A 23,401-nucleotide genomic window follows, 5' to 3' on the forward strand; every position below is an offset into this window, starting at 1 on the left:
CTAGGAACATAGGCCCTGTGACGCTAGGAAATATCACAGGCTTGTCTCCATTGGAGCTTGGAGATACATTTGTTTCTTCATTGGGGGAGCAAGTGCTCTTTCCATCCAATTCCCCCGGTGTCTCCTCAGGTGGCATTTGGATAGTATCAGATATGCAAGTATTTGATTGGTCCGATACCATAGGCTGGATCTCTGCCGCTTGTGTATTTATTGGAGTGACGGTGGGCTGGGTAGTAGCGTCCACTTTCGTGGCTTCAAGTTGTATAGGCGCTTCATCAGTGGGTTCTTGGGTATTAATAAGGTTTGATGCTTCTGCAGCCTGAGGTTCAGTTTCAGTAGTATCTGTCATAACACGGAGATTCGTGCTTTTGTCATTTCGTACACATGAGTCAGGTTTCTCTAGCTCGGTGGCTATTGTAGTATTAGAAGGCTTGGCTTCTAGTTCCTGTATAGTGGTTACGCCAGGTTCTATAGATGGAGTGGCTTTTCGAGTATTGGAAAAGTATGTTATTATATCAAATGACAGAGTTGGAACATCTTTGGGGGGAGCAGGCCCCAACTCTTGTAAAGACCTGTGAAAATCGGCATCGTCTATTTCCTCAATCACGTCTGGTGGATCGGATACAGTGCTGCAACCATCATCAAGTTCCTCAAAAATGAGGTTCTTGATTGGCAACTCCTGGCCAATGACATTGGGCACCTCGGTTGTTTCTGTCTCGATGTCGGGTGGCGTGGCCTCTAGTGCCATGATATCTACAGGCGGTTCTGCGTTTGGAAGACTCTTTATATCGGGAATAGAGGTTTGATCGGCTGGTTTATTGTCCATGCAATCTTCACTCGCAGTTATTTGATTCGGTTCCGCTTTGAATTGTGCGGTGCCAACACATTGGTTGTTCTCTTCGATATACGCTTGAGTAATGCTGATGTTCTCTCCATCATAAATCTGAGATCCAAGAGAAACAGGCTGTGCTATTTCTGTAACCGGGCTCACTCGGGGCTCAGATTTAGGCTCGGATTCAATGGTGGGCTCGGGTTCAGGCTTTGTGCACAGTACCAGCAGCTGATCCTCGGTCATGGATGGTAGGATCACACGCCTACCAGGAGGAATAGCAAAAGTAAGAGTCTCTCCATCCACACTAATAACCTGTGATATATGATGAGTAGAAGCTTTCCAAAAGAAAAAAAAATGATTAAAGGAAAGGTAAAGGTCTTACTGCAACTTCTTTCTCTACCAAAAACTTTTCTGCCCCCTTTCCCTGGGACCGAGAGTACCTCCAAATATCTCCCACCTCAAAAACCCCGTTCATAACCAGTGTTTTGAAGTCTATTGTAGCGCTATCACCAGCTGGTACATTAGTGTGATACCGCTGCTTCTGTCCCCAGAATGCCTCAAAATCACGCTCCTTTCGTGCATCAAACTTCCCTTCGGCCCGTTCGTTCATCGCCTTGTGTGCCTGGCTCAGCCATTTAGGGTCATATTTTCCGTGTTGCAGGTCAACTTGGAATTGACGGATTGCATCGCGCCAGACGTTTGAGTAGCGCACAAACTCCTCGGGTAGAGGGGGGATGATCCCATCTGGATTCTCCGTAGACGGTTCGACTACTGGATGTATGCTCTCAGGAAGTAAGGCAAGAATCTCCTTCTTCTCATTCTCATCTAGACATGTCCATGCCTCGGGTTTGGCGAGAAGTTTCTATATAACAATCAGTAAATGCTATTCAAACAGGCGCACCGCGTCTCACGCACCACCAGATCGATATCGATAAGCGGCGACTTATCACTTGTCATAACAAAGTCTTCATCGACCCATGGATTCTTCTTGGTGCCTCTGCCAGACTTGCGCTTTGCGGTGGCCGCCTTGGCTCCATTAGAGGGCATATTCCTCTCCTTTGACGACTGAATTCGCTTTTTCGTCTGTGTCGCATCGGGCTCCGTGTCACTAGTTGATTTCCGACCTTAGCACAACCGTATTGCCCATCACGAAGCAAACTGCAGCTTCAAAGAAAGCTGTTCTTCGTCTTCTTGAAGATAAAACAACTTACGATACTTTAGGGGAGCTAGTTCTGCCGCCCGCCACCGCCTTGCGCTTCATGGTCTTTTTTTTTTTACTTTTTTTCTTTTCTGTAATAAAATAACAAGGAGAAAAGAGACAATCTGGCTTCAAGGGAGTTTTGTGTGGATTACCGACAACAAATAGCAGACTGGGTTGACGTGAACGATAGAAGAGCCTCTCAATATGGTCATATCAACACAGATTTCTAGGCTGGATGGTGGGTCGTGGTTCTATGTCTGGACCGTTGAGTGTTTGCAGCTAAGTTGGATGCTTTTCTTTAGGCCTTATGCTGGCTGCTTCAGTGGACAATGAACAGGTGTGTGTTTGTCCTATTGCAGGAAAGGGGAGAAGAAGAAGCTAAGTATTTGCTCATAGGCTGAGTCGGAGCTTTCAGATGTCAAGTCGCAGACCAAACAGATAGTTGCACGGTTAAACCGCAACTCAGAGCAGCAAGCTAGCATATCCTCAGGCCGTTACAGTCTACAGTATGAGAGAGATATCCCTGGAACGAGAGAGAGGAAGAAAATGTTAATGCGGCTGTTCTTCTAGTTACATTATTCAGGACGACATCTGCTTCCTATGCATCGCGGACCAGTCGTATCCCCGCAAATTAGCTTTCACATATCTCTCAGATATCGCGTCCGAGTTCTTCACCACCTATTCTCCGACGCAGTACCTTTCCTCCACTTTACGACCATATGCCTTTGTTGAGTTTGACTCGTTTATCCAGCGCACCAAGAAAACGTATCAAGATAGTCGAGCAACCCAGAATATCAATAAATTGAACGACGAGCTCAAAGATGTGACCAAGGTCATGACGAAGAATATAGAAGATCTCTTGTACCGGGGTGACAGCCTGGAGCGCATGGGAGAGATGTCTGGAAGACTGCGGGAGGACAGCAAGAAATACCGAAAGGCGGCTGTTCGAATAAACTGGGAATTGCTGATTAAACAGGTAGGGCTGCCTGTTTTATTCGTCTGTCATGCGCTGTTGAGGCTCTCGTACTAATTCCCAGTTTCGTAGTATGGTCCATTCGTGGGGGTAGGCTTTATTTTTATCGTTCTCATCTGGTGGCGGTTCTTCTAGTGCAGATATTAATATCCATAATCATACACACCGAATCCCGTCCAAACGGCGACGCTATTGCCCGCCATGTTGTAGCCGAGCGTGTAAAGCCGTGTCAGCACTCACCCTCTATCCAACAGAATTAGGCAGAGGACCCCTTGAGTTGCTAGTTCCCGGTGAAGATTTTCAACATTCTCAAGAACATCGCTGATTTTGCTCAGATATCGTCTTCTTCCTCATCGAAATCGTCTTCCTCGCCCATGTCATAGAGGATACGTCCACCTTCTCCAGGGCCGTCGCATTTCTGGGCGTCGAAATAAGGCAGCACTACGTTATCTCTGTCTTTCCGCTGTCTCTCCGTTAACCCAAGTTCAAATGTCGATTCAGGCTCCCAAGAATCCTCGTTCACTTCAACGTCTTTTCGCTTAAACAGCGGGTGGTCGTCTAACAAAATCACCACCTCCGTAGCTTGCTTGGCGGGATATTTGGATGCGTGAGGTAAAAAGTACCACTCGACTATGCCTCGCCCGCTCTTCCGTCTATGCTCCATTTCCACCACGATTCCGTCTTGACGCTCACCCTTGGAGCTTTGATTTACTCTTCCAATCAGAACCCCGTCAACTTCTTCTTCCAGCCCAAATACTGGCGGCGCCAAACTCCTGTCCAGAGCTGCCCTGCGAGCAAGCATCTGTGAAACCGAATGGATTGTGATTATTGTGGTAGCAAGGTAGCTCAAGAGCGATAGTGGAGATGGCGCATACTGGTTCAAGCTGGGCGAAGGGGGTATGTGACGATGATGAACCAGGACAAGTGAGACCTGCATGTGCGGCGAAGGGGGCCCCAGCACCGAGCTCAAATATTCAGGCAGGTAGACTGGGTCTGCGCCAGCTCGAGGTGAAAGCAGCGGGTGGACTGAGTCGATTATGACGAGACATCCTAAATACTTTACATTCAGCCATCTGAACAATAGTGCTGCTTTTCCTTCTCCGGGCACCTACTTTTGGGAGTGATATTTTGGTTCTCCGACGACTGATAGGATGGATATGACGCAACCACTTCCTTTGCGATCTGCTCGTATGCCTTTCCAGTGGTGGTTATAAACGAATCAACGCCAGCGGGGCGAGTCAACGTATCAAACGAGACGAAAGTTATATGACCTTTGGATAGCTAGCAAAAAGAACAGTTAGAAGGCTATCCCAAAGTGCTATAATGGGGTCAGATCTAATACTTTAGTCCGTCGAATATACTCCTTCAACAGCGGCGCAGCTGATTGCTCCAGTGAGTCTTGAACGAGGGTTAACGGCGCAGCGCCTTCTCGGAGATTGAGTAGCTTGGATATGAGAAGCAGGTTATGGGCTCTGCGGTGAGATACACTGTTAGAAGACATTGCATCGTATATATTTTCTTTACGCCGTCTTCTGTCTTCTTAGTTGATTTTATTCAATATCAATTTTGTCTTCTTCGTTTTTTGCCCGCAAAAAGAAAAAAAAACATAGAAGCACTTTTGGCTTTTTCCGCCCGCCGTAGCAGTTTTTTTGTTCGTTTTCGATCTTGCAAGAAAAGCTCAAGTAAGAAAACATTTAATCCAGCATCAAGCAGCAACTGAATCGAGACCTCAGGCTCCTTTGGCACTTAATCAAGCGTATACTGCGCCTTCTTTATTTCACCTGACACTGCTGGAATCGCGATCTTCTGCATGATGCCTGACACCATGGTCGAACCACCAGCCAAACGGGCTAGACGGACAGATAGCTCAGCGATGTGGGATTTGAATGATAACAGTACGCGATCTGATAGCGAATCGAAGGAGTCAGGCAGTGTCCTAAGAAAAGCAGCCTCTGGCAAGGACGAGATCACCAGGAACGGGTCTTCCAGGGGGGAACGACTAGCACGATCTCGATCTCAGGACAGAGAGAGAAAGCGGGATAGAAGCAGGTCAAGGGACAGGCGGACGCGAGATTATCCGCGAGATACCCGGCGAGATGTTGACAGAGATAGTCGAGGCGGCAAAGGTCGAGAGAGGAGCTTAAGTAGAGACAGATACAGCTCCCGCCGTGGTATGTGCATATACATAAACAGCTTACCATCTCCCATTACCCTTGTGCTTGCATAGCGCTTATACTCTCATTGGTATATAGAATACGCTTCCAGGCCTAAGAGACACCGTGAACGAACTCTCAGCCGGTCACCATCGAGGTCACGCTCTCCTGCGCGAAACGGCCGTAGAGCTCGCTCACGGTCACCCCCCCGTAGAGGCGGGCCTGATCGGGGAGATACAAGATCTAGCAGACGTCGTGGAGATAGCAGAGAGCCCAATGGTGCACGACCGTCAACCAAATCAAGCAGGCAGGACGAGATGGAAGTAGACATACCTGACGATCCAGACGACATGGACCAAGTGATGATGAAGGCCATGGGATTCTCGTCCTTTAAAAGCACACAGAACACCAAGGTCCCAGGGAACAACGTTTCAGGTGTCCGGAAGGAGAAGAAGACGCAGTATAGACAATATATGAACCGTGTGGGAGGATTTAACAAACCGCTGAGTCCAACCAGATGATGCTACCTTCTTCCATCTTCCCCCTCCCTCTTATCTACACATTTCTAGCAGCATTCTGAGCGTGAATATTTCTTTCTTCCTTTTCTTGTTTTTTATCCTCTGAGATATTCAGGGCGAATGGTAGGCTGGTCGCTAATTTGCCCCCGTTCCTTTGCCTTCAGTTCTGGGATTTTACACCCCCATTTTGTATAATTAGAGCAAACCGCAGCATTGAGAAATATACCCAACATCTAATGCCTTTATTGAGTTCATCGTCATCGCAGGCTGATTATTCATGGCTGTGTCAGTTTTGTCGGCGGGGATAAATATTTATTTACCCAACACAACGTCATAGGAATAAAAAGCAGCTTCGCGACAAAAAAGACATTATTCTCTTCAAAGCTTTGGAAGACACGAGCTTCTTTGGCCGCTCCGTTATTGGCTATTTCTCGAAATAAGAACGATATTATTCTATCAAAGTAGCGAGATGGCAGACGCTGGCAAAGCAAAGGACATCGTCATTGTTGGTACGTCGCTATCTTCTACCATAACAGAGCATCAAGTCTAACACCTATCCCAACAGGTGGCGGTATAATTGGATGTTGCTGTGCCTATTTCCTTACCAGACACCCTTCATACGATCCGTCAAGACACAGAATAACGATACTCGAAGCCTCGGAGATCGCTGGCGGGGCATCTGGGAAGGCCGGCGGTTTACTTGCCCTGTGGGCATATCCCAAAGTCATCGTCCCGTTAAGCTATCAGCTGCACGCACAACTGGCAAAGGAACATGATGGAGTTGACAGATGGGGCTACAGAGAAGTCGGATGTGGACAGCTGATCGCAGACAGTCGCTCACGAAGCCATGGAGGCAAGGCAAAATCCGGAAACGAGGCCGTCTCACTGGGCAAGAGAAGCGATGCTGCAATGGCTACGTTGAAGGCTGCTGGATTCCCGGAAGACCTTGACTGGTTTGATCCCGCTGTGCTGAGGGGGTATGAGGATATGGGAGGTAAAGGAACCACTGCACAGGTTCACCCGTACCTGTTTACGACATCCATGGCGAAGCTGGCGGAGGAGAAGGGTGCAAAAGTGGTCTTTGGAACCGTTACGGACATTGACTATTCGTCAGGCAGTGTTAAGACGGTAACATACAAGAGTAAAATCACTGGGGTCTCGGAGTCTGTCGCTGCTACAGATGTTATCGTTTCAGCCGGTCCCTGGACATCAAGGGTATTCCCCCCAGCTCCAATTGAAGCTCTTCGTGCGCACAGCGTCGTGCTTCGTCCAACTCGTCCTGTTTCTGCATACACGCTCTTTACCGATATCACACTCCCAGCCGAACAGTCCAAATTTGGCAGGGTATCTGCAATGAGCCCTGAAATCTATGCCAGGCCGGACAACACTGTCTATGCCTGTGGAGAGGGCGATACCTTGATGCCGTTACCTTCGTCCACAGCAGATGTCGAGGTTGACCAGTCCCGATGCCAGGACGTGATCGATGCAATTGGAAGCATATCTGATGAACTGCGAGATGGTGAGGTGATGGTTCGACAAGCCTGCTATCTTCCTAATGTAGCTGGCACCGGTGATCGAGGGAGTCCCCTTATCGGCAAAACTGGTATAGAAGGCTTGTATCTTGCAACCGGCCATACCTGTTGGGGCATCCAGAACGCACCAGCGACGGGGAAGCTGATGAGTGAGTTCGTGTTTGATGGTGATGCAAAGAGCCTGAGCATCTCTTCTCTTGATCCTCGTAAGGTGCTATAAAGAATTGTCTATTCAGCTTCAAATCGCTTGTCTAGATGCTACCACCATCTGAATGAAGTCACAGCATGCTTTTCTTATTATTCCTTCAATATCAAAAACATGACTTCAGTATGTCAGTCTTGTTATCTTCGCTAGTCATACAATATAGTAGAAACCATCTTCATCAGGGCCTAGATTACTATCAATAACAATCCATAGGTATGGATTTAATCATCTGCGGACCATCGTATCTCCGGCAGCCATCTAACTTGGTCAATGTGGACACGTCAAAGACTGGATATCAACAGTTCAACTAGATGGAAAGGCAGGCCTGGCCTGTTGATACCTGGGGTTTGATCAGCTTTATGACCCGGTAATTGTGCATAAAACCAGGGCAAGTGAGCAACATGGGCGTTGTGTCTTCTTTTTCCTGGGTTTGTATCCTCTCCGCGTTGGCCAGCTATAGCCAGAATGGTGCCCTGGCAGCTGCAGAGGATACAGCTGCCCTCGCCGTTGATACGGTATTGAACCAAACATTACTCTGGGGCCCTTATCGCCCTAATTTATATTTTGGGGTGCGCCCACGGATTCCAAAGAGCTTGCTTATGGGCTTATTATGGGCGAAGGTCGACGATTACAGCACCGCTCAGGATAGTACGTAGACCCTGATTTCTAGCTCAATTTAAATATAATCTGTCCGGAAATGATAATTGAACAACGGCTAACCTGGTCGAACGTTGTGCTAGACTTTAGACATACTTGTGAGCAAAATGAGGGGATGGAGGGCTACGGTTGGGAGGAGTATGACATTCGGAAAGGCGGTAGACAGACAATACACGATTCCCGCAATACGATCGACCTTACTATTGACTTTATTAAAGTCCCCGGGGGCGACAATGGCGGCAGTTGGGGTGCTCGCATCAAGGGTGTGCCTCGCCCTGATGCGGCCCCTGATCAGCCTTCGACGGTGATATTCTATGCTGGCATGGAAGGTATGGGAAACCTGGGACTAAGCAACGAACCCAACGAACTAGGATATGAAGGAGATGTCAGACTTGCTGGAAAGACGATGAGTCTTGGAGATTTTACCATCGACATCACTCGTGGACCAGATACCAACGCCTATCCGGAGAGAGTGCATCCAAGCTATGACGAGAAGCCACTGGACAGGACAATCGTGTCAAGCATGAATGTAAGGCCAGAGGCGCTTTGGCAAGGGAAGAGTATGACATTGCCCTCCCAACCATACTGCTATCTGGATTGTTACCAAAGTCATTGACATTTTACTAGCTATACTCTTCACGCAGATGAAGCAAGCTATTGATGCTATGTTGCAGAAGTTTGGAGACAAAAATCCACCGCCTCCACCAGCGTTGTTTACTCTTCCAAACGCCCAGCAGGGGGACAATATTCACTATGTACAGAAAGTCTTCCGTGGAGCCTTTGAGGTTAGTTTTTACTCGATATATTGCATACTACGCCATTATCCACTGACTACTGATTAGTTTGATATCTTATTCTCGTCAGGGACTGCAGAAAAGCCACTAACCCGTATGTATAAAGTGGTTTCCATGGTATGAGATGTCTCTTTGCTAACTAGTTTAGCTTCAACCATCACGGAGCAGATCAAAGATGTATCTGCCTCATTTTCGCAAAAGTTTGAGGAGATATTCAAACCACTTGCTCCATTCAACACGCCTGAATACTTGAAGTTTTCTAAGGCAATGCTTTCAAACTTGGTAGGCGGGATTGGCTACTTTTATGGAGATTCAATCGTCGACCGGACTCATGCACCGGAATACGATGAAGAGAGCGAAGGATTCTGGGAGGACGCAGCTGAAGCACGAGCCCGCGCACAGCTTACTCCCACCGATCCTTCTGAACTATTTACTTCAATTCCCTCACGACCGTTTTTCCCTAGAGGCTTCTTGTGGGATGAGGGCTTTCACCTATTGCCGGTAATAGAATGGGATCTTGACTTGACGTAAGTGCTTATGTCCTATTCCTTGTTCTAAAGTAGAGAACTAATATGGAATAGGCTTCAAATTGTCAAGAGCTGGTTAAATCTTATGGATGAAGACGGATGGATCGCGAGAGAACAAATTCTCGGGCCAGAAGCAAGAAGCAAAGTCCCACACGAATTCCAGACACAGTACCCACACTATGCCAACCCACCAACATTGTTCCTTGTTCTCACAGAATTCATGAACAAGGCCGCCTTAGGAAAGTCGTCTGATCTTCATGGCTCTAACTCTAATTATTCTGATAACAAGGAGCTCAGTAAATCATTCCTTCGTTCCATCTACCCTCTCCTTCGTCGGCATTACTTTTGGTTTAGGAAAACTCAATGGGGTGATCTTAAATCTTACGAGAGAGAATCTTTTTCCACTAAAGAAGGATATCGATGGAGAGGGCGTACGGTTGAACATATTCTCACATCAGGGCTGGATGACTACCCCAGGCCTCAACCACCTCATCCCGGCGAGCTTCACGTTGACCTCATAAGCTGGATGGGCATGATGACCAGATCTTTGCGAGGCATTGCAGAAACATTGGAAGAGACGGCCGATGTAGAGGAGTACACAAAATACGAAATCGCCATTCTCAGGAACGTTGATGATCTCCACTGGGACAAGGACGCAAACACTTACTGTGATGCCACCATTGACGATTATGAAGAAAGTGTACATGTGTGCCACAAGGGATACATCTCAATTTTCCCTTTCATGACTGGGCTTATGGACGCTAATCACCCTAGACTTGGGGATATTCTAAACCTCATTCAAGATCCGGATGAATTGTGGAGTGACTACGGCATACGAAGTCTTAGCAAGAAGGATGAGTTCTTTGGAACGGGAGAGAATTATTGGAAGGGCCCTATTTGGATCAATATGAATTATTTGGTTATCAAGAATCTGTTGGTATGTCTCCATATGCAAACCTTTTTTACCGTTCATGTCTAACCACACTCTTTTTACAGAGTATTGCTCAGGTTCCAGGCCCTTATCAGGACCAAGCCCGTGAGATGTACACAAAACTACGCAGGAACGTAGTTGACAATGTGTTCAAGGAGTGGAAGAGGACTGGTTTCGCCTGGGAACAATACAATCCTGATACCGGCAAAGGCCAACGGACCCAACACTTCACTGGCTGGACTAGTCTGGTGGTGAAGATGATGGTTATGCCTGATCTGAACGCCAAACCGAGCGCGAAGGATGAACTGTAGATTAGATTTTTAATATCATATATACAAGTAAAGCTTTACCAGACCTGAAAGCTATGCAATGAGATACAAAAGATATTCCAACCAAAACGCCCAAAGCCCGTTATTAAATTCATACATGTTCATCGTCTTCTATCATAACGGTCGTGTCCCCTATCATCCCTAGAACGCCGAGAGGCATGCGGTGACCGGCTACGCCTGTGGCGACTCCGATGTTCCCCTGACCCCCTGCCTCTACTGCGTGAGCGTGAGGCGGAGCGCCGCCTCCGGGCAGCCTCTCGGTCTCGAGAACGTGAACGGTATCTCCTCCTATCACGGCGGTCTGAGCGGTGATCATCCCTTCGACTCCTATGATCCCTTGCACGTTCTCTATCGTCTCTCCTGCTGTGTTCCTTTCTCCAGTCCAAGTGGCGGTCACCGAGGGTTCGGCCATCAGCATTGGCCCTCTTAGCTTGATCATAGTTTCCAGAAACATCTCCCATTGGATCTAGTTTCTTAATATTGTCTCCAGCCGGCATATTCCCGGAGAAGCCACCAAAGCCGACTCCCTTGACACGGTCAACTCCCTTGTCACCAGCGGCCCCTTCTAAAATTGTTTGCTCGACTTCTTTCCCTCCTAGCGGCTCCATATTTGCATTCGAGCTTGCTGACGGCACTGATACCGGCAGACCAAGCGCCCGAGCAATAGCTTCCTGCTCTGCCTCCTTAATTTTTCGGATTTCTTCCTCTCGGGCCTTTTTTGCCGCATCAGGGTCTTCTCCTTTGGTATACCATGATAGATCACGGCCTTGTTGCCACCGACCGACAGGGGCCATCAGGGAGTGGCCAAGATAGTTCTCCCGACGACTCGAATCCTTGACGTCTGACCATTTGAACTCCGTCTGTCCACCTCTAAATAGCCATAGATTAGTGAGCTTGAACCCTGTACTGGATGCTCTCAGGGCTCGCAACCTACCTGCTACCTTCCTTCCGAATTGTGGATACGAGATCCATGTTAGCTGTCTAGCACAAGACTTTCTGTGTTTTTCTTCTTTTCCTATTCCCTCTTCGCCTTCAATTTCTTCTTGAGTTCTTCATCTTTATCTTCAGAACTGAAGCAAAATCGAAACTTGAAACTTGCCAAAATGGCTCAAAATAGTCACGTTATCGACTGTTTATGCACGGATCACTTAAAGATCCGTGCACTACAAGGCCGGGGAAATAAAGTGAGCACGTGATGTAACTGGAACTTTTTACTTCCGCAAGAAAAAAATAATGTTGACGTAGGTCGAAATCTACAGCCTCATCTTCGACGCCGGTTCCTCAGTCTGTGGCCTAACGCTGGTGTGCTGGCGATCAGTTACTGTTGTGCTGAGGACTAGAGGATCGGAACGTTTTCTCTGCCATTTATCCCAGTTGTTTTGGCGTGTTTGCCTGGCGGTTCCTGGCCATTACGAAAACCCCACCACATTCTCGCCTCCCTCAAGAAATGGTTGCTTTACCTCTTAGCAAACACCGTATCTTACCCTTATTCACCAATAACAGCGCTCCAATAGGCCCAGTCTATCCACCGCAGTGCCCATGACTTCACTTTGATATACCCAAATGCATGGCTTGACTCTTCAACATGGATCAGAAATTGCGGAGTGATGCTTCAAGCAACCCGGCCTGGGTAACAGTCGTTGAGGAGCATGCAGATCATGGTATTACGGTTGAGCCACATGGCGTTGAACGGGGAGATAGGCGTGTATGTCTCCGAGGGACCCTGTATCTTTACATGCTCTCCTCCTTACTAACTTAAGACTACAGTTTCCGTATGCTACCAACTACCCTCAGGAGCCTCTGTACTTACAACAGCAGCAACAGCTGATGCATCAAATTTTTTTTCGACTAGACGGAACAGCCCTTCACCTCCAGTTGCGACATGGCGAAACAACCTAGTGAGTCGGGATAATTTGAGACCATTAGTTGTTACACCTCTTAACTATAGGGTGACCGTGTTTAGACTGCTTTATCCCAGAGGCGAAACCTCTACTTCGTTGCGTACTCCAGTCGTATCCACGTGTATCAACCTAGCCGTGGACAAATGATCGGGTCAAGACCAGCACTTATACTAACTCCAAAAATGGCACGACCTGATGCCCCGGGTTATATTGCTCCCAATATCCCACATGCTATCAATCAGATAACTGTTGGTGACCTTGGATCTGACGAAATTCTACTTTTGGCAACGGACTCTGGAAATGTGGCCGCTTACAGAACAGAACATATTTACTTGGCTATTGAAGGACGCCGCGTAGAAGATACTGATCCAATCCAACTAGGCAACGGTGTAGCATGCTTTTTTAGCGAATGGGTTACGCAGAGTGCCTGGGCTTTAGCAATTCATAAATTTGCCAGGATGATTGCTGTAAGCTCAAACACTACAACTATCACTATTTTCGCCTTTGCGTTAGTCGAGGATACAGAGACAGCATACACAGCCCAGGGGAACTCGTCCTCTGGCGCCGCCAACCCAAAGGTTTATAATAACGACTGGATTCATATTGCCTCCCCTTCAGAATTTATGAAACTACGGAGCTGGTCGCGGCAACGCCGACGTGCTCAAAACATTCGGCTTTCATTATTAGGACATGCTGCAAATATACCCAACGTTTCATTTCTGAACTGTGATCTAGATCCTCATGGAGACTGGCTGGTCAGCACGGATATTAACAATAAACTCCTCGTTTGGAAGATCTGGGAACGCTTTCGCCCAGTCAACCACTGGGATTTTTACCCCGCCGAAGACCAGCATTATGATGATTTGTTTGATGAGTAAGTGAAAATAGCAGAGAAAGGATTCTTAGAAACTGTCTAATTTATAGGGAATCAGTAGCCGTCAACGTGGCTGGAGTGTTCTCGCCCTTGACCCTAGGTCTTTCCGAATGAAAAAAGACCTCTTTGAGGCCTGTGGCGGCCCACCTCACAGGTTTCCCGATAAGAAAGCCCCATATGACCTTAGCTTTCTAGCCGGTAGAGTCCATGATGCCACTCAATATTATGATTTCTTCTCGCCACGACCCCCCGCAAATGAATATCAAAGCCAAGGACCTCCACCTGATGAGCTTTTCCCTCTTACCCACTCTGATGGCTCAGATGGAGACTCTGGGGAGTTATCTGGGCATCGTGAACCTGCAACTCCTACAACTTCCCCTCTAGTTTACGAAGGAACAGAGAGACAAAATGCTGGCCCCTCCACACCTGGGGTACAAGGGGCCCCAGAAAGCGCTTCTTCTTTATATACTTATCACCACGCGGCTCACCAAACTGCATCTACAGATCTTTTGAATGATAACAATAATTTGAGTGACTCTGGCGATGAGGATATTGAAATCGATTATGGCGAAGACGACGAGGAGGACGACGAGGAGGACGAATATGAAGGTGATGAAAACGAAGATGATATACATGTCCAGGGCACCCATAGTGACGATGCTGTTGTCGACAATGCGGACATTAATATGGATCCCAATGATGACGATACTGATAATGCCAGCAGTGAAGATTCTTCTGAATCCGGTGTACAAAGTGGAATTGCTGTACCACAGCCCGTCTCCCCCATTGATGAAGATACCAACTCGGAATCTGATGGCTTGGACAAGCCTAATGATACAGGAAGGCTGCTGGCAGAAGACCACCCAGATTTTGACCTCTTTAGTGACTTTCCAATTCTTCATTTCTCTGAAGCTCATATTCGAATGCTCCCAGGCCCTTTTTCTTACGGTCCATCCGTCATTTTTCGTGCCGCTCTATCACAAGTTGTAACAAACCCTGTACAGTTTATAGAAGCGACTGACCGCTTCAACATGGCTCTCCAAATTCCTGACCTTGGTATTGTTGTTGCGGCCTCCCAGAAAGGAAGGGTTGCCGTACTTGGCCTTACGGAAGTACCTAATGAGGGAAAGGTATTTAGAATGGACCGCATACTCCCGTTTGCAAGTCAAGAACGCAATCGGCTTCGCCCATTATGCCCGTTACTTGGAATTGCTGCTAGCCCAGTTGCCCCACATCTAATCCCGCCAGAGAGTCCTTCAGATGATTACGAAGATGCATACCCTAGGAGATATGATTTTGATGTCCACAAATCCAATAATCACAGTAGCTCATCGAGCCAGCGCGGAACCAGTGCCCACTCACACCGTGCTGAAGGTGAACCGGGTAAATCGTGCTTGCGTGGAAAGCATTGTACTTATGTACCCTTTAATGGAGGACCAAGGAAAGAAAAGTGGCATGGAATCGAATATTCCCGCCGTTATCGCCTTTTCTTAACATACTGTGACCATACAATCCTCCATTACGAGCTTTACTATGACTGGCCAAAGGAACTTAGGGGACCAGAAGCACAGATGGCATATCATAAAGACGAACCATTCATACTTAGGCCATAGTTCGGTATTTATTGGTGGAAAATTAGCTCGCTTATTGACCGAAATCGAAGCCATTGGTCCTTTACTTGACGTGCTTTGATAGGGGAAGCACTTGCGAAGAATAGGGGCAGGTGAAACGGAGGCCGATTAAACTTGACACTTCGGCGGTTGAAATTACTAGGCGTTTATTTTTTATTTTTTAGTTAACTAGCCTGACTCGGATCATAGCTAACATGGAGCCAGGATGTGATCATGATTTATGTTCATTATATAGATTGTTGACATCACTGTCGTACTGCAAAAGTTATATTTCTTCCTTCTTCTTTCCATTAAAATGGGAGCAAATAAGCCAGGATCGGTGCAGCCATGCAGGTTTAATAGAAGGCGAACCCCTAGACTATACAACCCCTATTTTCTTTACCTAGTTTATTACAACGGGTTTTGCGCTAAAAACAAAAGAGACGTGATTCATTAACCCTTCATGTCTAGGACCACACCATACTAAACATATCACTCATCACCAGGCTTCCATCTGAACGGCTTTCTCCAACTCTGGCCCTCCTCCGATGTGAGGCGCGTATTCTCCATCCTCCTCAACGCCATTAGCCAACTCGTCGCCGAACCACCCCCACCCAATTTTTTCTAATTCACGGGTGAAGAAATCCCGTTCTTCATCTATCAATGGCTTCCCATTCTCAGCAGATAAGACATCCTTATACTGCCGGACGTGCCACCAATGGGTTAACCCTCTTAGGGCTTGCTCCATAGGTAGTGATTCTTCTACCTCAGCGTCGACGTCACCACCAGCAAGCCAATCGTCACGTAGCTCAGGACGGCAGTATAAGTAGATTGCCGTAATGACTCTCATGTGACTCAAGCGCCATTTGCGACCGCAGTAAGGTACTTGCGACTTAAACAGCTTGAGGGTATATAAGCGAAGGTGTGGGTCAGGTATTTTAAGCCCCTTCCGTAGCACCGCGCTACATTTGTATTGCACAAGGAGTAAGCACCTATGGGCTTTATCACGAGTAATTTTTTGCATAACGTGTAGGAAGTTAATCGCGGAGAAGAAGTTTCGGAAGGAATAAGTGGCAATAGGCCCTGGTTCAATGGGTGCTGTTGGAAAACCGAGCTCATCGACTTCAAGAAACCTGGCGTTTTCTTTGCCCTGATCGGTAGCAGCTGATTTTGCAGAGGCCTCTTCAAGCATTGATATCCTTGAATGGCTCTGTCGGAGTATCGGGGGCGGAGCTGCTTCATCTTCGCTACTGTCATCAGCAATCTCCGTGGGCTCTAGAGGAGGGATAGGCTCCGGTGGCTGATCAGAATGAACGTGGCAGAAGTGAAAGAAACTATAGCTTGGATTAGCATGAGTGTGGCAGGAGAAAACCATGAATTATGCATGGTAACTCTACCTTGATATTAATGGGTCTTGGGGCTGTGCAACAGCGTGGTCCACTTCCTGATGGATGAACATTTTTAATATTAAAGGGATGTAGTTTGAATCGAGTAGAATTTGTGACAAGTACTCGAATTTTAAAATATCTAGTTAAAGTGTTAGAAAAGATATGACAATTCGTGTTTTAGAACGTTGATAAACGTACGGCATCGTTTAAACCACTTCAGGAGTAAAATCAATGCTCCAGAAATAGCCTCAAATCTGATTTCTCTAGACCTAGCTTCTTGCAGCTGTCTCGTGGATAGGAATGGCTCTGGAATGCGGGTTTTGTTGGATGTTTGCTTGTGACCGTTCAATTCATTCCTATTAGATGGTTAGTCAAAGGTCAACACATAGTTATCCATTTAATACATACTCCGCTCTGCCGTCAATATTATCACCGCAATTTGATTTGCTCGCAATAGCAGTGATACTCGTTAAAATATCCTTTAACACCACAATTACGAAAGACTGGAGGTGTGGAAGCGCGCGGACCTTGGAAATATTAGAAGATAACTCTAGGCGTTTGTAAAGGCATACTTACGTAGAAGTTTTCGACTTCATCTAAACGCCGTTGAACATCATCATCCTCAGTTTGTCTTCGAGGTTTCCACCCTTGGTCAGTTTGAGGATCGGCTTTAGTATCATCAGATAACCCTCGGTATCCGCTGTTCGGTGCCCTTTCATCCCATCCACGATCATATTTCATGAACGCTTCTCGCTCTTCCCAGAGTTGTTCCAATGCTCTTGTCATCCTCATGCGACTAGAAAACAGCTCGCCCGCCTCAATGATTGATGCAGGAACATCGCTCCCTTCCCACCTCCTACCAACAAGGCTGTCTTGAAGGTCACTAGAACCCTTCCCTCCAATATTATTGCTTGATCCATCTAGTGGGGGATACATAAATGGAAAATGCTGGTTCGTTTGATAGTTTTGTTTCTTTCCAACTTTTCCAGGGCCCCCAGGGGATGGTGGAGGAGAAGGAGCAGGCGTGGCAATGTGAACAGATTGGTGTAGAATAGAATCATTATTACTCGCCAAAGTTGACCCAACCCCAGAGAACAAAACAGAAGAAGAGTTGCGACTCAAAGAAGTAGGAAGTGGCGGCAGAACTGAATTGTGTTCCAATTCAAAGGGGACTAGTGGTGGTGGCGGATTGTAGGCTGGGTATTTAGATATAATCTCCTGCCTAAATAGATGATAATCGAGTGGAGAGGCCGTAAGAGTGGGGATAGTTGAAGAGCCATTTTCCTCAAGACGATTTTGTTCATGCGCAGGCTCCAGGATAGTTTTTGCTCTTTTCAAAGGCTCAATACCACCAAATAAGAGAAGAATTGATTTCCAAAATAGAAGAAGGATCTAAAAAAAACTTGTCAAAAAAGTAGCTAATAGTTTGCATAGGCAAGCATACCCTTGTTAGTGGAAAGGTAGAAGGATCCTCCCAGCGCAGTCGTGCAACAATTTCAACAAGTGTTCCGGGTAAATTAGGTGTTAAAGCAGCTAGATTAGACTGAGTGAGTAAGGTATTCGACATTGTTCAAATATATTAGTGGATGGGCCTACCAAATGCGTCCCTCAACTCCAAATTAGGATATTCCAGCTTTTCTTCTCTCCGTGCCACCTCAACAATAATGTAAAGGCAAGTGAGCAGTAGATTAGCCTCCTTATTTCTAGCGACAGCATATGCAGTTGTACCATTTTCATTTGTAAACGCCTTCATATCATCTTGTATAAATGGCCTGAAAAAAATCTTGTGTGAGAAACCCCAGTTAAAGGACACTCAAAATCAGGGTGTTGGCTCACTGGTCTTTATCAAAAAATCTCCGCAGATAATTAAACAAAGCCTGAATCCCTTGGCACTGTTGTAGAATATGAGCATTTTTAATCATCCATTGAATCTGCATAGATCGTTTTTTGGGGGTCTCTGCAGCATCGTGCTCAGTTATATCTAAAGGATAGTCCTCAGCCACCCTTCCAGCAGTGGAGACCCAGATACCTGTTAGTGTATAGGCAATGTTCTCCAAAGCATCAAGTCGAGAGAAAATGTCGGTGCTACTAAAAAACTCAATCATTTTTTTGATAAAAGCCATCTTATGATGGTCGCTTGCACTCAGCCAACACGTGTCACATTCAGGAATTTCGGATAAAGACTGACAGAAAGCTGGCCACGACTGCTCAAAGGTGGCCTTGCAACCCAGAAGCATAAGCTTGTCGGGTTCGTCGTCATTGAACCACTCATTGATCTCTTCGGGGAACGGCTGGCAGTCGTCATAATTGAAGGCGTAAGAAGGTAGGTCAGACTTTGGCAGATCCTGGACAATTTTACGTAGTTGAGCAAGGCTCACAGAGTCCGTTTGGTTTTCTGTGCCCTGCTGCACAGGAGCTGGCGGCGGTGGTTGCAAAGGTGGCGGTGGTGCAACGCGATCACGTCGTAACTCGGGTCTAGCTGAAGGCTGAGAGCGTCGCTGGGGTAGTGATGCATCATCATACCCATCTTCTCCATCAACTTTAGTCTCGTTATCTTCAGATAGCGTTATGCTTGAGATGGCATCTGCAATTAGCCGCTCATCAGAGGCCGTAGATATATCGATTCCAATGTTGTCGACTTCATCTGCGCGTACAATATGCTCCTCCCCAGATCCATCCTGATCCGTGTTTTCAAGGGTCTCCATTCCATAAACAATTAAATGGTATAATCGCCGTACACTCAAACGTTATCAAGGCACAGATGGGCCTCGAGGTATGGGGTATACCTTAGTTGGTTGTCATGAGGCGATATCGCAACTAGATGTCTTTTAAATCAATTCAACACGGCATATAAACATATCCAAAGTCCGTAGGCTGTCTCGTTCAGTACCCATTCATGTCTTATTTACCGCTAATGCAAATATTCTCTCAGGTTATTTTATTTTACTCGTCGTTTAATAAGCCAGGGAGTCGTTAAATTGCGGATTATTAAGCTAATGGATAAAATAAAATCCGAAAGCTTAATTAAATGTTTATTTTAAAGTTTTTCAAAGTTGAAAATTTGTTGGAATATTGTAAATCATAGATACATGAAGGGCCTCATTAACAGATAACCAGGTACGGATTTGAAGATCTCGCTTTAAGCAATGCAGGAGACTGCCTGTGATACCCCTTTGAGTCAGCTTGGAAAGTAAACTCGATACCACAGTTAGGAATAAAGCTGCTAACCTGTTTAGAGATGATATGTTCATAAATACCAAATTCGTGGGAATCGCAGACCATGCTTCTCAAAATGAACAGAACAGGCATCGTAGCCACCAATTTCTGACCATAATATACGCTGAGCAGCGTAAGATGATGTGATAATATAATCCCGGTATATGGCCCCCTGCCCGGGACGTGACAACCTGGCACTTTTTAGGCTAAATTGCTTCCTCGGGACGGTGGGCGAAGCTTTGATAGGCCTTATCTGCAAGACACGTTATTTAAGTGGCCATGAGGTGAAGTTATGAAGCCGGAGGGTGAGTTATGGCTCAGAAATCGTCGTCCATTTCATCGCTGTCCCACTCGTCCTCTTGGTCATGCTGAACAAGGTATAGGAACCGCTGCAATCCTCGCAACTGATCTGGAGGTACCTGGCCATCCACACCTCCGTTTTGATTATTGTGGATACCCTGCTGTGGCTGTGCTCGGCGTCTATTGACCGGTACATCACCCCCGCGTAATCCCAGTCTTGCTAGGCCAATTTCTTCTTCCAGCGGAGGTAGTCGGCGGTTTCGGTTTATTGGGGGAATGGCCCTTGGAGGGATAGGCGCAGGTGGTGGCACAGGTAGCGGGTGACCCGTTTCATCATCATCGTCGATCATCTCAATCTCACCATTAACAACATCTGCATCCTCTATATGAAGAGGAGCTCCCTCGCCATCACCGCCTTCCAACTCCCACAGCCTCATATAGCACGATGTTTTCTCGGTATTGAAATGCTCGTACGGATTGTTTGCAAAAAGCCAGCTAGAGCACAGATAACAAAAGTGGGTATTGCACTGAAAACATATCATATGATTGCAACCCATTGATTTTTGGCATCGTGCAGCGCAGGTGGGACACCGGGAGGTATATATATCGAGATAATCCTCGGAAGCCTTTTCCTCCGCTGATAGCTCTATTTCTCTCCGAGGGAAGCATATGCTCATCGGGCCATGCCAACCCTTCTTGCACACGCTACAAAAAGCATAAGAACAATCCTCACAAACAGCCAATCTTTCCGACATTGGAGGTAGCTGTTCTTGTGCGCCTAACGGATCGAATGGAACACCGTTATCTTCTTCCTCATCTGAAGCTTCATCGTCATTAATTAAATCTATGGGCTTAGGGTGCTTTTTTGAACGAGCAGCACCTTGACACCATTGGCGGGGACAGTAAATGGTTGTCTTATCCGATTCCAACTTTTTCTTCCTCTTCAGTCGAGCATAGCGCTGTACAGTCTCAAGCGGAAGGGGTATTTGCAATAGCTCTCCAGGCCTGAGGGTTTGGTCACGTTTCTTGCGAACCTCAGGTTGACTATCATTGATTTTCTCCTTTCCACAACCCGGAGAAAGACATTTCACATTATCAACATCACCGTCCTTAATGCATGACTGATAAAAGTCCTGAAGGCACTGAGCGCAGAATACATGAAGGCAGCGCTGCATCCTATGACAAACTTTGCCCTTCTTTGGCTCAAGGCAAATTCCACATTCAAATGTCTCCTGTTTGAACTCTTCCCTCCTAGCTTTGTTCTCAAAATCTAGCAGGCTTATTCTTAATTCCTGGGGGAACACCACGACATCTTCCAAGTCATTGATTACCCCAAAACCTTCCTCCGCCGCAACTTGGAGGTGATCTATATATGAAAAGACAACCAGATTATTCCCTGATTCTTCCCAGAGTGTCTTTCCGTCTTCGATCAATTTATTAATTTTTGGCGTGGGTAGCCAGTTAAGGTCTGTGGATATCGAAAAGACTGGTGGTTTCTCGGCTGGATATCCTTCCGGGAGCTCGATTTCTAGGTTGAGAGGTGGAAGATGCGAGAGGCTATAAACCTCATTATCTACGGCCTCCCTGTCAGATGTAGCTCCATTTATAATGTCTGTTCCAATTTTCACATCGCTAGGCTCCGCGGACGGGGGAGGCGAAAGCAGGCATTTGGTACTTGCATCCGTGTTCGATCGTCGAAACACGGCCTTTATAGGATTCAGTGGTGAAATTGGAAGCGTCAAGGAAGCTTTAAACGGTGCAGAAGGGTCCACAACGATCTCGGGGTAAATGGCCGCAATGGACTGAAGCTCCTGGCTTCTCTCATCATCCGTATCTTCATCCATCGCCTCCGGAGTAAAATTCGAAAATGTGTAACCGAAATATAGTAGAATAACCACGATCTCCGAGTCGTAAAGGCCAGCTTACGTCTCCTGGTCCAGCTAAGCAATAGGAATATTGCCTGAGAAGAGCCTCAACCGCCCGAGTCTCAAGTTTTGCCCCTCAGTGACTGGTGAGCTGTAGAAGGGGATTTTGCCCTGCTTCTGGGGTCAGAAGGTATAGAGTGGATGCTCTGGTATCTTTATTAGGGAACAAGTAAATGACGGAATAAGATAGAACACTTTATGTCTGCCCCAGGTTCTATTGCAGTTTTAAATATTTGGTTGCTGGTTCACTTGCTAACACTATTTTGGGTCACCGACAGACATTCTTATCGATAAGCCTAAAAACTTAGTTAAGCCGCGGCATGTTTTTTGCTCTTTCTTACGGCCACCATCAAAGTCCATACACTGTTGGTGAAGAATACCAGCAGGTTTTGATTGCCTGTGGTGCTAACTAAACAACCGGAGTTATTTTTCATATTCTTCAATATGAGATAACATTTGCTGCTAGTTATTTAGTAATTTTGGATTCCTCCCTCTTTTGTTATATCCACTCTGGATCATTTCATCTTATATCTTATACGCTCAGGGAGTGTTTTAAGTGAAAATGGCAGATGAATATGTCCCTTTAGCATCTCTTTCACTGACACATGTCCATTATGTAGGTATACTATCCTTTCTTATGTCTGCAGGACTAATGCTAATGGTTTTCTTGCATATAGAACCCAGAAGACCCTATCTCATACCTATGCGCTTTTCTGGCACTTGTTCCGCAGGCATTAATTATCTCTTATATATCACTCTGCTGGGCAACACGTGAAGTAGAGATTATCTTTATGCTTGCTGGGCAGTTATCATGCGAAGTTCTAAATTTTGGATTAAAGCGGTTAATCAAACAAGAGAGGCCATACCGTACGAATAGCCTTTTTCTCTCTACCATACACAACCGTCCGAAAAAGCAACTCTAACAGACTCACTACTACAGAAATGAATGGGAAAGGCTACGGGATGCCTTCATCTCACTCCCAGTTTATGGGGTACTTTGCTGTATTCTTCACCCTATTTCTCCTTTTCCGACATGCTCCCTCCTCGTCGATTCTGTCTGGGTATATAAGCGCCCTTGAGCGTGTTGGTTTGGCCTCGCTAGCCTGTGTAGGGGCTACGATGGTTGCAATGAGCCGGATCTATTTAAACTACCACACCCCTGAACAGGTGCTGGCTGGAAGCGTCATTGGAATTGCATATGGGGTTGTCTGGTTTGAAATTGGGGGTTACCTACGCAAGAGTGGTTGGCTCGAATGGGTTTTGGACTTGGAACCTGTCAGATACTTCCGAATTCGAGATCTTCTCCCTCGAGAAGACCTGACCGAGAGCGGTTGGCAACGTTGGGAAACTATAAGGAAGTCTTCACAAAAATCTAAAACCGTCGCTGAAATAGGGTCTGATGATAACACTATAAAAGTAAATAGCAAAAGATCCCATGTTGAATGATGAGGATGCCATAGTTACGACTTAGAATTGAGCATATATTTTTTATTACTATTATTCGATAGTATATCCTCTCTTTCGAGGGCAGGCTA

The 23,401-nt window shown here is 46.5% G+C and overlaps 11 protein-coding genes across 11 annotated transcripts; 6 read left to right on the forward strand and 5 right to left on the reverse strand.

Moving 5' to 3' along the window:
- Positions 1 to 207: 207 nt before the first annotated feature.
- On the reverse strand, positions 208 to 2,093 carry MCYG_03134 (conserved hypothetical protein; the record flags this gene model as incomplete). The annotated part of the gene is made up of 7 exons (XM_002847582.1): positions 208 to 312; positions 383 to 445; positions 536 to 943; positions 992 to 1,144; positions 1,215 to 1,694; positions 1,748 to 1,940; positions 2,044 to 2,093. 7 exons carry the CDS (start codon positions 2,091 to 2,093, stop codon positions 208 to 210), a joined length of 1,452 nt encoding a protein of 483 aa, XP_002847628.1.
- Positions 2,094 to 2,237: 144 nt separating this feature from the next.
- Positions 2,238 to 3,063, forward strand: MCYG_03135 (protein transport protein sec22; the record flags this gene model as incomplete). The annotated part of the gene is made up of 4 exons (XM_002847583.1): positions 2,238 to 2,271; positions 2,336 to 2,370; positions 2,430 to 2,539; positions 2,604 to 3,063. The coding sequence occupies 4 exons, from the start codon at positions 2,238 to 2,240 to the stop codon at positions 3,061 to 3,063; spliced, it is 639 nt and encodes a 212-aa protein (XP_002847629.1).
- Positions 3,064 to 3,337: 274 nt separating this feature from the next.
- Positions 3,338 to 4,507, reverse strand: MCYG_03136 (conserved hypothetical protein; the record flags this gene model as incomplete). Its single annotated transcript, XM_002847584.1, has 3 exons — positions 3,338 to 4,056; positions 4,119 to 4,287; positions 4,349 to 4,507. The coding sequence occupies 3 exons, from the start codon at positions 4,505 to 4,507 to the stop codon at positions 3,338 to 3,340; spliced, it is 1,047 nt and encodes a 348-aa protein (XP_002847630.1).
- A 312-nt stretch (positions 4,508 to 4,819) lies between these two features.
- MCYG_03137 (U4/U6.U5 tri-snRNP-associated protein 3) lies at positions 4,820 to 5,680 on the forward strand (the record flags this gene model as incomplete). Its single annotated transcript, XM_002847585.1, has 2 exons — positions 4,820 to 5,177; positions 5,259 to 5,680. 2 exons carry the CDS (start codon positions 4,820 to 4,822, stop codon positions 5,678 to 5,680), a joined length of 780 nt encoding a protein of 259 aa, XP_002847631.1.
- A 466-nt stretch (positions 5,681 to 6,146) lies between these two features.
- Positions 6,147 to 7,429, forward strand: MCYG_03138 (highly conserved oxidoreductase; the record flags this gene model as incomplete). The annotated part of the gene is made up of 2 exons (XM_002847586.1): positions 6,147 to 6,186; positions 6,243 to 7,429. 2 exons carry the CDS (start codon positions 6,147 to 6,149, stop codon positions 7,427 to 7,429), a joined length of 1,227 nt encoding a protein of 408 aa, XP_002847632.1.
- A 386-nt stretch (positions 7,430 to 7,815) lies between these two features.
- Positions 7,816 to 10,634, forward strand: MCYG_03139 (glucosidase I; the record flags this gene model as incomplete). Its single annotated transcript, XM_002847587.1, has 7 exons — positions 7,816 to 8,062; positions 8,155 to 8,631; positions 8,699 to 8,856; positions 8,914 to 8,959; positions 9,014 to 9,392; positions 9,447 to 10,329; positions 10,389 to 10,634. The coding sequence occupies 7 exons, from the start codon at positions 7,816 to 7,818 to the stop codon at positions 10,632 to 10,634; spliced, it is 2,436 nt and encodes an 811-aa protein (XP_002847633.1).
- A 109-nt stretch (positions 10,635 to 10,743) lies between these two features.
- MCYG_03140 (conserved hypothetical protein) lies at positions 10,744 to 11,624 on the reverse strand (the record flags this gene model as incomplete). The annotated part of the gene is made up of 3 exons (XM_002847588.1): positions 10,744 to 10,979; positions 11,050 to 11,522; positions 11,587 to 11,624. The coding sequence occupies 3 exons, from the start codon at positions 11,622 to 11,624 to the stop codon at positions 10,744 to 10,746; spliced, it is 747 nt and encodes a 248-aa protein (XP_002847634.1).
- Positions 11,625 to 12,237: 613 nt separating this feature from the next.
- On the forward strand, positions 12,238 to 15,040 carry MCYG_03141 (conserved hypothetical protein; the record flags this gene model as incomplete). Its single annotated transcript, XM_002847589.1, has 3 exons — positions 12,238 to 12,357; positions 12,616 to 13,427; positions 13,489 to 15,040. The coding sequence occupies 3 exons, from the start codon at positions 12,238 to 12,240 to the stop codon at positions 15,038 to 15,040; spliced, it is 2,484 nt and encodes an 827-aa protein (XP_002847635.1).
- A 496-nt stretch (positions 15,041 to 15,536) lies between these two features.
- MCYG_03142 (HAM-2) lies at positions 15,537 to 19,130 on the reverse strand (the record flags this gene model as incomplete). The annotated part of the gene is made up of 8 exons (XM_002847590.1): positions 15,537 to 16,371; positions 16,435 to 16,564; positions 16,624 to 16,781; positions 16,834 to 16,952; positions 17,002 to 17,817; positions 17,870 to 17,958; positions 18,022 to 18,197; positions 18,262 to 19,130. The coding sequence occupies 8 exons, from the start codon at positions 19,128 to 19,130 to the stop codon at positions 15,537 to 15,539; spliced, it is 3,192 nt and encodes a 1,063-aa protein (XP_002847636.1).
- An 828-nt stretch (positions 19,131 to 19,958) lies between these two features.
- Positions 19,959 to 21,785, reverse strand: MCYG_03143 (E3 ubiquitin-protein ligase RNF14; the record flags this gene model as incomplete). The annotated part of the gene is made up of 1 exon (XM_002847591.1): positions 19,959 to 21,785. The coding sequence occupies one exon, from the start codon at positions 21,783 to 21,785 to the stop codon at positions 19,959 to 19,961; it is 1,827 nt and encodes a 608-aa protein (XP_002847637.1).
- Positions 21,786 to 22,428: 643 nt separating this feature from the next.
- MCYG_03144 (dolichyldiphosphatase) lies at positions 22,429 to 23,312 on the forward strand (the record flags this gene model as incomplete). Its single annotated transcript, XM_002847592.1, has 3 exons — positions 22,429 to 22,482; positions 22,544 to 22,733; positions 22,807 to 23,312. The coding sequence occupies 3 exons, from the start codon at positions 22,429 to 22,431 to the stop codon at positions 23,310 to 23,312; spliced, it is 750 nt and encodes a 249-aa protein (XP_002847638.1).
- Positions 23,313 to 23,401: the final 89 nt, after the last annotated feature.

The sequence above is a fragment of the Microsporum canis genome, genomic scaffold (genome assembly GCF_000151145.1).
Source record: "Microsporum canis CBS 113480 supercont1.3 genomic scaffold, whole genome shotgun sequence".
NCBI lineage: Eukaryota > Fungi > Ascomycota > Eurotiomycetes > Onygenales > Arthrodermataceae > Microsporum > Microsporum canis.